We start from the raw sequence: 13608 nt of genomic DNA, 5'->3' as shown, positions 1-13608 counted from the left end.
TTAAATGAAAATATAGTTCTGTGATAACACTATCTTTTTCTTGTCATTAGTCAGAAGTGAATACCAAATCAACTGTTTATAAAATGTGGCCTGCAGATCCTGGCACTTTCCTTTTAGGTAATTACCTCCCAACACTCTATATTACTACCAAAATGTATCTGAATATTCTACATGCTACACTGCATAATTATTAAAGGAACAAACTCAAAAATGTATGAAGCATACAAGTAATATTACAAAAAGTAAAATTTATGTACAGGTAAATCCTTCTAGCATAAAATGGACACACCTTTTAAATCATTAGGTTCTTTAAGTAAGGTGAGGAGGGAATGAGGTATTAAATTGAAATACCTACCTTGTCGAGGGAACTGTTCAGCTAACTTCCTAAGACTTGTTAAGCTGTCAGCACCAAGCTGACTTAATATTCCAGGAAGCATTTCTGTGATTGGTTTGGCTTCAGCATGGCCAGTAATTGCAAAGGTGTTAGCAGAAAGGGAAGCTTGGACTTTGGGATTGTTGAAATGAATAACTGTCCCATCATCTTTAATCATGTTCACCTGTGTGATCACAGAAAAAAATGTATTTCACATATTTGGTACAACTTTAAAAATGTTTTAAAAAACATTTTATCCAATTACTGTTTTTTACTTGGTAGTTAGTTATGCAATCCCAATGTAGTAATTATGTAAGCCGTGGATTTGGGTGGAAAAAAACCCTAGTGACAAAGTAAAATAATGTACATGGCATAAATTACTAGGATGGTCAAGAAATAGTCATTTTATTATAGAATCTAAATTTATTATTATTATTATTACTGGCCATGCCACACGACTTGTGGGATCTTAGGTCCCCGACCAGGGATCAAACCTAGGCACATGGCAGTGAAAGCGCTGAGTCCTAACCACTGGACCAGGGAATTCCCTAGAATCTAGATTTTAAATTCAAAGATTTCTACTGCGAGGAAGAAGTTCATGCCCACATTTTTAAAAAATGGAGTTATCAGCCACGAATTGGCTTCATAATGAAATTACCCATTATCTTACTCAATTTATACTAGCAAACTAAATTAATAGATACTATTGTATCTGTACAACAGTCAGCATCATACTTATGGGACAGGTTTTAAGGGGGTAATAGTGTATGGTAAAAATAACCACTGAAAACCCATAAAGAACACTCAGAAATTTAATCAATCAGGTGTTTCACTCCTTTGAATACTTAGTAAATTTACAAAAGTTTCAACTTGTTCTCTTCATGTCTTTCTTTGTAGAGGATTTTGTCACTTTCTCTGATTTTTTAAGTGTAGCTTCTCAACAACCTTCAAAACCCCTTGTAAATGACAAGGAAGTTCTCCCACCCAGTTGCCTGGCCATCTGAACATTTATCAATTACTAGGAGACCTTTAAAACCATCCTCACATTCTCTCTATAGCTTTCACCAATATGAACTGACTGTTTCAGATTTAATTTCATTCACTGCCTGGGACTCACTGAAAAGGAAGGCTGAATGTGCATGCACTATGTAAAATGTTATTTTTCTCTCTCACTCTTTGTGTTTTAGTAGAGTTGTATTTGCTTATAAGTTAAATGTGTAAATAATGTGATTCCACTATGTAGTTGATTTCACTGGGTAAGTTACCTTGGTGGTAACATGCTTATTATATAAAAAGGTTACGAAAGTTAACTCTTGGCTACTTTAGAAGCATTTCATGATCCATCCAAAAACTGCCCTTGTCACAATCAAGCAGAGATGCTGAGTGTTCTCCATGGTCAGTGCAAGTGGGCTTTTCTTCCTCAGAGGTGATCACCACCACTGATAGACAGCACCAGAAAGGAAGGGGAAGAAAGGGGCTTCTAAATTTCAGGCAAGACCTGGAACACAGAGAAAATAAAGGCAAGTCCCCTAGAAAATTGTAACTAAACCCCACAAATATTACACAGAGTAAGCATTCAATCTAGCTGTCCTGAACAAAAATCATCACAAGTTAAAAATAACTTATATTAACTTTAGAAAAAGATAAACTATGTACTTCTGAAGATAATTACTGTTTAAGTAGAAAAGTTAAATGGAAAAATGGCTGAAAATATAGGAGAGGAATGGCTTGAGAAGGCAGTGGCCTAGTAGATATGAAATGGGATGCTGCTCTGGATCTATCCTAGAATCACATAATTTTAGTATGGGAAAAGAATAAATATATGGTAGGACTATATTTTCCAAATCAAGACCAAATCACTTAATTTAATAAAGGATTTCTACAATACTTCCAGGTGTGAAAAGAGCCTCAAACATTGTAATATGAGACATTTTTTATTTACAAACATTGAAGTCACAAGAGATTTGAAATAAATATTGTTCCAAAAAAGTCAGGCCATATATTTGTTGAATTTAGAGGTCTTCTAGTTCAAATCTCTTGTTAAAGAAATAAATACTAAAGACAAGAGCTCTTGGTTTTGATTAAGCAACATACCCAAGGACAAATAGCTGGTTATGTGCAAACCCAGAACTTGAACCTGGATTTCCCAACTTTGTTTAATTTCCTTCCTATGATGTCATTCTCATTCTTAAAACACTTATTTGTCTATAAAAATTCAATTCTGTGGCATCATAAAAGCTTGTCAGAGAAATATTTATCTCAGAATGTAAGCTAAATAACAGCTGATATATGGATAATATATATCTTACTGGCAGCAAAATAAGAGGCTAACATGGGGCAAAAAACAATAAATAAATTCATGAATTTTCCTTCTGTTCAACCTTCTTTTCCAAGGCTAAATGTTAAGTCATATTTTACAGCCTGATGTAGGTCTTTGTAGTTTAAAATATGTTGTTTGAGTTTAGTGTGAAAAGCAATATGAATGCCATCCCAGACTGTGAAATACAAATAAATTTATTAATGGTTGTTTTAAATGGGGTTGTATAAAAGATGTAGCTTCATGAACAGAAAGGTCCAGAAACGGGTGGAGAGTTTAGTTTTAGAATAGAGAGAATGAAATACTACAAGTTAAAAAGGCCAGAATATTTTATTTCTATCTAACATTCCTTCCCCTCTACTGAGCAAATGACATGGTTATATAAGGCTCCTAGATACAGGCTATTAGAACTATCAAAGGATTAACTGTTGGGCTGAGCAAGATCAGTTAGACACTTCCCAACTCTTTTAGAGGCAAAAGGAGGGATAAGGAATTTGTTAAATTCACAAAGCAAATTGTATGCATTTCATATGAAGACTTCACTTCCCCCAGTGATTTTACTGCTGTTTGGTCTACGTAAATCATACAATCTATATACAGTATAATAACAAGAAGCAGACAAATAAAGACTATTAAACTAGCTACTACAACAGCACTCAGGTCCCCTTTTCAATCGATCAAGCATCCCGTTTATGTCAGTGTTTTTTCCACTTAACAGGTAGCTGAGGTAAAGAATGCTACTTGAGTTATGGAGGAAGAGGCATTAAAAAAATTTTTTTTTTAATTTTTAATTTTTGGCTGCGTTGGGTCTTCATTGCCACGTGAGCTTTCTCTAGTTGCGGCAAGCTCTTCGTTGCAGAGCACGGGCTCTAGGCACGTGGGTTTCAGTAGCTGTGGCTCAAGGGCTCTAGACTCAGGCTCAGTAGTTGTGGCGCACAGGATTAGTTGCTCCGCGGCATGTGGGATCTTCCTGGCCCAGGGCTCGAACCCGTATCCCCTGCATTGGCAGTCAGATTCTTAACCACTGTGCCACCAGGGAAGTCCCAAAGAGGCATTTTTTTTGACCCCAGTCCAAAATTCCAGATGCCCTTGCTCTTATTTTTTGCTCTAATTAATACTGACATGTCTTGTAGTTACCAGAAGATACTTTGTCCTCTCATGCATAGTGCACTTACATATGCTGTTTTCACTGTTTAGAAGAACTCTTTCCTGCTTCTCCACATTGTAAGTTCCCATTTATCCAGGACTTGGGTCAGATGCTTCTTTCTCTGTGAAAACTTAAGGTGGTTTATTCACCTTCTGCACTTCATGGAAACTGATATTATATAGAATTATCTTGTAGTATAATTGTGTTTGTAATCTTTGACCTTACTAGAAGGCGAACTCCTTGAGATCAGAGGCCATTGCCTTACGAGATACAGTATCCCCCCAATTGTCAGCACCTAATAGTCACTCAAATTTGCTGAATGGACACCTCCTATAAAACTTATTCTAAAATCATGGATGCTGTCAGATCTCACTTCCCCAAATGCTAGATGAGGGGTCATATTAAGGTTTAGAAATAGCACCAGTAGTGCCCCCAGTGAAGACACCCAGAACCTCCTGGGCTGTATTTTTCGCCTTTTCCTATTGTTCTGCCCTTTCAGAATCAGCCCAACTGCTCTATAGAATTGAGGGCTATTTTAAGTCATTCCGGGCAACTGCTGGGTGGCCCAATTACGCTACTATCAAAACCTTAACGACCCCTGTCCTTGCTGGTCTTTGAGTAGGGCACATATATTAACTATAGCAGCCTTCTAGCTGGTAAATCTGATGCTCGCTTTATTCCTACACAGCAATAAGTTTTCATGGCTATAAGGAGGCTTACAAAGTTATGATTGACTCCACAGCTCTTGCCGGTAATTAACTGCCCTCTCAGTTCAGAGAGGGGGTTTAAATTCTTATGCTATGTAATTTTTTTTGTTTCTTTCCAGGTCCCCACTAGGCCAGTTAGCTGCAGTTCATAATTGACAGTTGTCTTAAAATCAAGTTTTATTGCTACTCCTTCCTGTATGTAGTGGCACTTAAATGTTTATTAGGAAATTAATCTTTTATTGCCTTCCTGCTGTATTTTAATGGGGTGAAATAACAGATATTTTAAGAATAAGACACGTAAGTGTCTGGATTGTGTAAGGCTAAGGGATGTCAAATTTTGAGGATTATGGCCTTTGCACACATTCCCATAAGTCAGTATCTTTCACATCCAATCCTTGTAAATAAGCTCAGCACCTGCTTATATCTAAAGGCTAGTATGAAGCATAACCTATTATTACTGATATGAGTGAAAACTAACAGACATCATTAGAGTATATGATATGCTGGGATCATTTTCTCTTATGCTCTGGTGGCAGGAGTCTGATGAGATGGATTCTCTGTAGCTATGCTGTAGATAGCATAAAATGGCATGTCCTTTCTGAAAATCAATTTTGCAATATGAATGAAGAGTTCTAAAAATGTTCATGATCTTTCAGTCAGCAACTGTATTTCCAAGAATCTGTCTTAAGGAACTTGGAGATGAAGATAAATACTTATGTATATAAAAGTCCAACATGTGAGTCTACTATCAAAGCATTGTAACGCATAATAAATAAAGAAATGTTAAATTATGGTATGTTCATATATTGGAATACATGTAGACATTTAGACTGACAATTAAGAAGAGTTTTTTAATGACATGAAACAATTTTTATAATATAATACTATTTGGAAAAGGAAGGATTCCAAATTGTACATCTAACTGTAGTCTCAGATATATTAAATATATATGCATATAAAGATAGGAAAGAAATATAAGACTAATAGTAGTTATTTCTGGGTAGTGGAGTTATGACTGAATGCTAATATCTTTTTCATATTTTCTGCATACCCTTAACTATCTATGATGACAATGTATTTTTATAGGGGGAGTGGAAGCTATTTTAAAAACAAAAGATGTTCATCAATAAACAAATGGATAAAATGTGGTATTACCCATAGAATGGAATATTAGTCAGCTATAAAAGGAGTGAAGTTCTGATACATGCTAAACATGGATGAACCTTGAAAACATGCTAAGTGAAGTAAGCCAGACATGAAAGGACAACTATTACATGATTCCACTTACATGAAATATCTACAACAGGCAAATCCACAGAGACAGAAAGTAGGTTAGAGACTATCAGAGGCTGGGGGAAAGGGGAATGGGGAGTTATTGCTTAATGGGTACAGAGTTTCTATTTGGGATGATGAAAAATTTGGAAGTAGATAATGGTGGTGTTTGCATAACACTGTGAGTGTAATTAATGCCACTGAATTGTACACTTAAAATTGGTTAAAATGGGAATCTAATTCTGGAGCTCTCTGGTGGATCAATGAGTCTGAACTTTTAAAAGCAACCTATATGGTTCTGAGAAAAAGTGGTCCCAAGACCAATTTTGAGAACTATTAATGAAGCAAATAAAGAATGTTAGTGACAAAATTTTGAGGAAATAATAGTTTTAGTGGGATGGAAAACAAAAGGAGACAGCAAAGGAAATAACGATACAATGAAGTAGGAGAAAGGACAAGAAGCAAAGCATAGAATTTTAAGGAAAGTCTTGGCAAATGCTGCAGAGTATCAGTGAAATGATGATGGAGAGGAAGCAGAATAACAGGTGAAATCATCTCTAGAAGAAAGAAGGGGAGGGACTTCCCTGGTGGTCCAGTGGTAAAGAATCTGCCTTCCAACACAGGGGACATGGGTTCGATCCCTGGTTGGGGAACTAAGATTCCACATGCCACGGGCAACTAAGCCCACATGCCACAACTATGGAGCCTGTGTGCCACAAACTACAGAGCCCACGTGCTCTGGAGCCCATGCGCCACAACTATAGAGTCCACACACCACAACTAGAGAGAGAAAACCCACACACTACAACTAGAGAGAAGCCCGTGAGCCACAATGAAGAACCCATGTGCCGCAACGAAAGATCCCGTGTGCCGCAATGAAGATCCCACATGCCGCAACAAAGACCCGATGCAGCCAAAAATAAAAGACAAATAAATAAATATTAAAAAAGAGAATTCTCTAGGAAAAGAAAGAAGGGGAAATCAAGAACTGAGAGAGGCCAAGATGGCGGAGTAGAAAGACCCCCTAAGCTCATCTCCTCTCACAAGCAACATCACAACTAACTACAGAACAACCATTGATAAAAAAGACTGGAACCCACCAGAAAGATCTTCTGTAACTAAAGACATAAAGAAGGAACTACAACGAGACGTGTAGGAGGGGCACACTTGAGATATAATCAAATCCCATACCTCCTGAGTGGGCGACTTGAGAGTAATTATATTATAGAGGTTCTCCTACAGGAGTGAGAGTTCTGAGCCCCACATTGGGCCCCCCGAAGAGCCCCTACACCATTTGGCTTTGAAGGCCAGCAGGGCTTTATTGCAGGAGCTCCACAGGATTGGGGGGAACAGAGACTTCACTCTTAAAAGGTACACACAAAATCTCACGTGCATCAGGACTAAGGGCAAAAGCAGTAATCTGATAGGCGGCTGGGTCAGACCAACCTGCTGGTCTGAGATAGTCTCCTGGGTAGGTGGGGTAGGGGTTGGGGAGCAGCTATGCCTCACCCTGGGGACACAGACACTGGTAGTAGGCATATCAGGGAGCATTCATCTGCATGAGCTCTCCTGGAGGCTGACATCTTGGCACCAAGACCTGGCCCCACTCAACAGCCTGCAGGCTCCAGGGCTGGGAGGCCTCAGGCCAAACAACTAACTAGGCATGAACACAGCCCCATCCACCAGCAGACACGCTGCCTAAAGACTTCCTAAGCCCACAGCCACCTCTAGACATGTCCCTGCCCACCAGAGGGCCAAGACCCCACTCCACACACAAGTGGGCAGGCACTGGCCCCTCCCACCAGGAAGCCTGCATAAGTCTCTAGACCAGCCTCGCCCACCTGGGGGCAGACACCAGAAGCAAGAACACTACAATTCTGCAGCCTGCAGACCAAGTCTGCAAACACAGGCCAGATACTACCCTGGGACCAGCTGGCCTCTGGCCCTTGGGTGATGAGAGGTGAGTGCACTGCTGGGACGCACATGACATCTCCTACAGAGGGCCACTTCTCCAAGGTCGAGAAACATAATTAACCTACTACATACATAAAAACACAAATAGCAATTTAGATAAAATGAGGAATATGTTTCAGACAATGAAGAACTGATGTAAAATCCCAGAAGAACTAAGTGACGTGGAGATAAGCAATCTACCCCAAAAAAGAGTTCAGAGTAATGGTTGTAAAAATGATCAAAGAACTCAGGAGAGAAGGGATGCACAGAGCGAGAAATGAGACGTTTTTAATAAAGAATTAGAAAATATAAAGAACCACCAAACAGAATCGAAGAATACAATTACTGAAATGAAAAATACACTAGAAGAAATCAATAGCAGACTAAATGAGGCAGAAGAATGGATCAGTGAGTTGGAAGACAGACTAGTGGAAATCACTGCCATTGAACAGAAAAAAGAATGAGAAGAAATGAAGACAGTTTAAGAGATCTCTGGGACAACATCAAGTACACTAATAATAAGATTATAGGGGTCCCAGAAGGAGAAGAGAGAAAGAAAGGTCCTGACAAAATATTTGAAGAGATAATAGCTGAAAACTTCCCTAACCTGGGAAAGGAAAGTCACCTGAGTCCAGGAAGTGCAGACAGTCCCATACAGGATTAACCAGAGAGGAACAGACTAAGACATATTGTAATCAAAATGACAAAAATTAAAGATGAAGAGAGAGTATTAAAAGCAACAAGAGGGAACTCCCTGGTGGCGCAGTGGTTAAGAATCTGCCCACCAATGCAGGGGACATGGGTTTGAGCCCTGTTCTGGGAAGATCCTACATGCCACAGAGCAACTAAGCCCGTGTGCCACAACTACTGAGGCTGCACTCTAGAGCCCATGAGCCACAACTACTGAAGCCTGCGTGCCTAGAGCCTGTGCTCCACAGGAGAAGCCACCACACTGAGAAGCCCGCACCACAACGAAGAGTAGCCCCCGCTCACTGTGACTAGAGAAAGCCCGTGGGCAGCAACAAAGACCCAACACAGCCAAAAATAAATAAATAAATAAATTTATATATATATAAAAAAAGCAACAAGAGAATAGCATCAAATAACATACGAGGGAACTCCCATAAGGCTATCAGCTGAATTTTCGGGAGAAACTCTGCATGCCAGGAGGGAGAGATGATATACTCAAAACGATGAAAGACAAAAACCTACAAGCAAGAATACTCTACTCAGCAAGGCTCTCGAAGTTCAGATGTGATGGGAGAACTCAAAAGCTTTACAGACAAGCAAAAGCTAAAAGAATTCAGCATCACAAAACCAGCCTTAAAACAAACGTTGAAGGAACTTCTCTAGGCAGAGAAGAAAAGGTCACAACTAGAAACAAGAAAATTACAAAATGGAAAAGCTTGCTGGTAAAGGCAAACATACAGTAAAGCATGATATCATCCACACACAAAGCTAGTAGGGAGTTTAAAAGACAAAAGTAGTAAAATCATCTGTATATACAATAAGCAGTTAAGGGATACACAAAAAGTTAGATATAAAATATAATACCAAAAACAGCAATCATGAGGGTAGGAGAATACAAATGCAGGGCATCTAAAATGCATTTGAAATTAAGAGATGAGCAACTTAAAACAAGCATGCATATACAGACTGTTATACAAAAAGCTCATGGTAACCATAAAACAAAAATCTATAAAAGATATACACATAAAAAAGAAAAAGGAATCCAAACATAACACTAAAGATAGCCATCAAATCACAAGAGAAGAGAACAAAAGAAGGGGAAGAAAAGACCTGCAAAAACAAATCCAAAACAATGAACAAAATGGCAATAGGAACACACATATTGATAATTACCTTAAATGTAAATGGATGGAATGCTCCAACCAAAAGACAGACTGGCTGAATGAACACAAAAACAGGACCCATATATATGCTGCCTACAAGAGACTCCCTTCAGATCAAGAGACCCATACAGACTGAAAGTGAGGTACTCCACACCAATGAAAATCAAAAGAAAGCTGAAGTAGCAATACTTATGTCAGACAAAATAGACTCTAAAATAAAGACTGTTACAAGAGACAAGAAGGACACTACATAACAATCAAAGGATCAATCCAAGAAGATATAACAATTGTAAATATATATGTACCCAACATAAGAGCACGTCAATATACAAGGCAAATGTTAACAGACATAAAAGAGAAACTGACAGTAACACAATAATAGTAGGGGACTTTAACACCCCACTTACATCAATGGACAGACCATCCAGACAGAAAGTCAATAAGGAAACACAGGCCTTAAGTGACACATTAGACCAGATGGACTTAATTGATATTTATAGAGCATTCCATCTGAAAGCAGCAGAATACACATTCTTTTCAAGTGTACATGGAACATTCTCCAGGACAGATCACATGCTGGGCTACAAAGCAAGCCTCGGTAAATTTAAGAAAACTGAAATCATATCAAGCATCTTTTCCAACCACAACAGTATGAGGTTAGAAATCAACTACAAGGAAAAAAACTGCAAAAGACACAAACACATGGCAGCTAAACAATATGCTACTAAACAATCAATGGATCCCTGAAGAAAGCAAAGAAGAAATCAAAAAATACCTTGATAATGTGAAAATGAAAACATGACAATCCAAAACCTATGGGATGCAGCAAAAGCAGTTCTAAGAGGGAAGTTCATAGAGATACAAGCTTACCTCAGGAAACAAGAAAAATCTCAAATAAATGACCTAACATTACACCTAAAGCAACTAGAGAAAGAAGAACAAACAAAACCCAAAGGCAGCAGAAGGAAAGAAATCATCAAGATCTAAGCAGAAATAAATGAAACAGAGACTAAGAAAACAATAAAAAGATCAATAAAACTAAAAGCTGGTTCTTTGAAAAGGTAAACAAAATTGATAAACCTTTAGCCAGACTCAGCAAGAAAAAAAGGAAGAGGGCTCACATCAATAAAATCAGAAATGAAAAAGGAGAAGTTACAACCAATACCACAGAAATACAAAGGGCCATAAGAGGCAACAAGCAACTATATGCCAATAAAATGGACAACCTAGAAGAAATGGACAAATTCTTAGAAAGGTACAATCTCCCAAGACTGAACCAGGAAGAAATAAACAATATGAAGAGACCAATTACCAGTACTGAAATTGAATGAGTAATTTAAAAACTCCCAGTAAACAGAAGTCCAGGACCAGATGGCTTCACAGGTGAATTCTATCAAACATTTAGAGAAGAGTTAAAACATATCCTTCTGAAACTATTCCAAAAATCTGCATAGGAAGGAAAACTTCTGAACTCATTCTATGAGGCCATCATCACCCTGATACCAAAACCAGACAAAGACACCACAAAAAAAGGAAATTACAGGCGAATATTGCTATGATAAACCTAGATGCAAAAATCGTCAACAAAATACTAGCACCTGAATCAACAATACATTAAAAGGATCATACACCATGATCAAGTAGGATTTATCCCAGGGATGAAAGGATTTTTCAGTATCCACAAATCAATCAGTGTGATACACCACATTAACAAATTGAAGAGTAAAAAGCATATGATCATCTCAATAGATGCCGAAAAAGCTTCTGATAAAATTCAACATCCATTTATGATGAAAACTCTCCAGAATGTGGGCATAGAGGGGACTTACCACAACAAAATAAAGGCCACATATGACAAACCCACAGCTAACATCATACTCAATGGAGAAAAGCTGAAAGCATTTCCTCTAAGATCAGGAACAAGACAGGGATGCCCACTATCACCATTTTTATTCAGCATAGTTTTGGAAGTCCTAGCCACAGCAATCAGAGAAGAAAAAGAAATAAAAAGAATCCAAATTGGAAAAGAAGTAGTAAAACTGTCACTGTTTTTAGATGACATGATACTATACACAGAAAATCCTAAACATGCCTCCAAAAAATTACTAGAGCTCATCAATGAATTTGGTAAAGTTGCAGAATACAAAATTAATGCACAGAAATCTGCTGCATTTCTATATACTAACAACAAAATAGCAGAAAGAGAAATTAAAGAAACAATCCCACTTACCTTTGTAACAAAAAGAATAAACTACCTAGGAATAGAGACCTCCCTAGGGAGGCAAAAGACCTGTACTCCGAAAATTATTAAGACGCTGATGAAAGAAATTGAAGATGACAAAAAACAGATAGAAAGACATACCATGTTCTTGGATTGGAAGAATCATAATTGTTAAAATGACCATACCACCCAAGGCAATCTACAGATTCAATGCAATCTCTATCAAATTACCAATTGCATTTTTCATGGAACTGGAACAAAAAATTTTTAAATTTGTATGGAAACACAAAAGATCCTGAAAAGCCAAAACGATCTTGGCAAAGAAGAATGGAGCTGGAGGAATCATGCTCCTTGATTTCAGACTATATTACAAAGCTAGAGCAATAAAACAGTATGATACTGGCATGAAAACAGACACATAGATCAATGGAACAGAACAGAAAGCCCAGAAATAAATATAAGCATTTATGGTCAATTAATCTATGACAAAGGAGGCAAGACACAACGGAGAAAAGACAGTCTCTTCAATAACTCATGCACAGAAAACTGGACAGCTACATGTAAAAGAATGAAATAAAAACATTCTCTAACAGCATATATAAAAATAAACTCAAAATGGATTAAAGACCTAAACGTAAGACCAAATACTATAAAACTTTTAGAGGAAAACATAGGCAGAACACTCCTTGTATTTTTTTTTTTTTTTTTTTTTTTTTGGCCATGCCACGTGGCTTGTGGGATCTTAGTTCCCTGACCAGGGACTGATACTGTGCCTCTCAGTGGAAGCACATAGTCCTAACCACTGGACTGCCAGGCAAGTCCCATATATACTTCAATTTTTAAAAATCATTAAAAAAAAAAAAAAAGAAGATCTGGGACTTCCCTGGTGGTGCAGTGTTTAAGAATCCACCTGCCAATGCAGGGGACATGGGTTCGATTCCTGGTCTGGGAAGATCCCACAAGCTGCAGAGCAACTAAGCCTGTGTGCCACAACTACTAAGCCTGTGCTCTAGATCCTGCAAGCCATAACTACCAAAGCCCATGCACCTGGAGCCCGCGCTGTGCAACAAGAGAAGCCACCGTAGTGAGAAGCCCACGCACCGCAATGAAGAAGAGACCCTGCTCGTTGCAACTAGAAAAAGCCCACGTGCAGCAACGAAGACCCAACACAGCCAAAAATTTTTAAAAAAGCTCTGCACATAGGGGAAAAAAAGGGCAAATTTTATGTTATGTTTATTTTACCACACACAAAAAAAACAGGAAAAAAAAACATAAAAGGGGCTTCCCTGGTGGCGCAGTGGTTGAGAGTCCGCCTGCCGACGCAGGGGACACGGGTTCGTGCCCCGGTCTGGGAAGATCCCACATGCCGCGGAGTGGCTAGGCCTGTGAGCCATGGCTGCTGAGCCTGCATGTCCAGAGCCTGTGCTCCGCAACGGGAGAGGCCACAACAGTGAGAGGCCCACGTACCGCAAAAAACAAAAAAACCCACAAAAAACCAAACAAAAAAACCCCACAAAAAACCAAAAAAGCAGGATATTTAAAGAATGTAAGACTGATGTGTAATAATAAGTTGAATGGTACAGTGTTTCTCTTTTACTCTCCTGTACTCAGAGCTGTACACCCATTGACACCTGAGGCTCTAGCTGGAGGAAGAAGGAACCACAGTAAGGGTCAACAAATAACTTTAGGTTCTCCTTCTGTATAACTGGTTCAAGAAAAATAAGAGCCAAGAAGAGGAAAATATAAACAGTAAAACTTATGTGTA

The 13608-nt window shown here is 38.5% G+C and overlaps 1 protein-coding gene across 4 annotated transcripts in view; it reads right to left on the bottom strand.

Annotated features, from left to right (window-relative positions):
• Positions 1-13608, bottom strand: part of BTF3L4 (basic transcription factor 3 like 4) — a 29020-nt gene that overhangs the window by 1566 nt on the left and 13846 nt on the right. For 3 of the 4 annotated variants that reach the window (XM_082613370.1, XM_082613369.1, XM_082613372.1), the window contains exon 4: positions 356-557. In XM_082613370.1, coding sequence (XP_082469496.1) covers positions 356-557 — 202 coding nt within the window. Of the gene's footprint in view, positions 1-355; positions 558-1638; positions 1805-13608 lie in introns of those variants that run through there. The other variant, XM_082613371.1, reaches the window with a different exon arrangement.

This window comes from Mesoplodon mirus (genome assembly GCF_964341445.2).
Source record: "Mesoplodon mirus genome assembly, chromosome: 3".
Lineage (NCBI taxonomy): Eukaryota > Metazoa > Chordata > Mammalia > Artiodactyla > Ziphiidae > Mesoplodon > Mesoplodon mirus.
The sequence above is the reverse complement of the archived record's forward strand: the minus strand, read 5'-3'. Positions and strand labels throughout refer to the sequence as shown.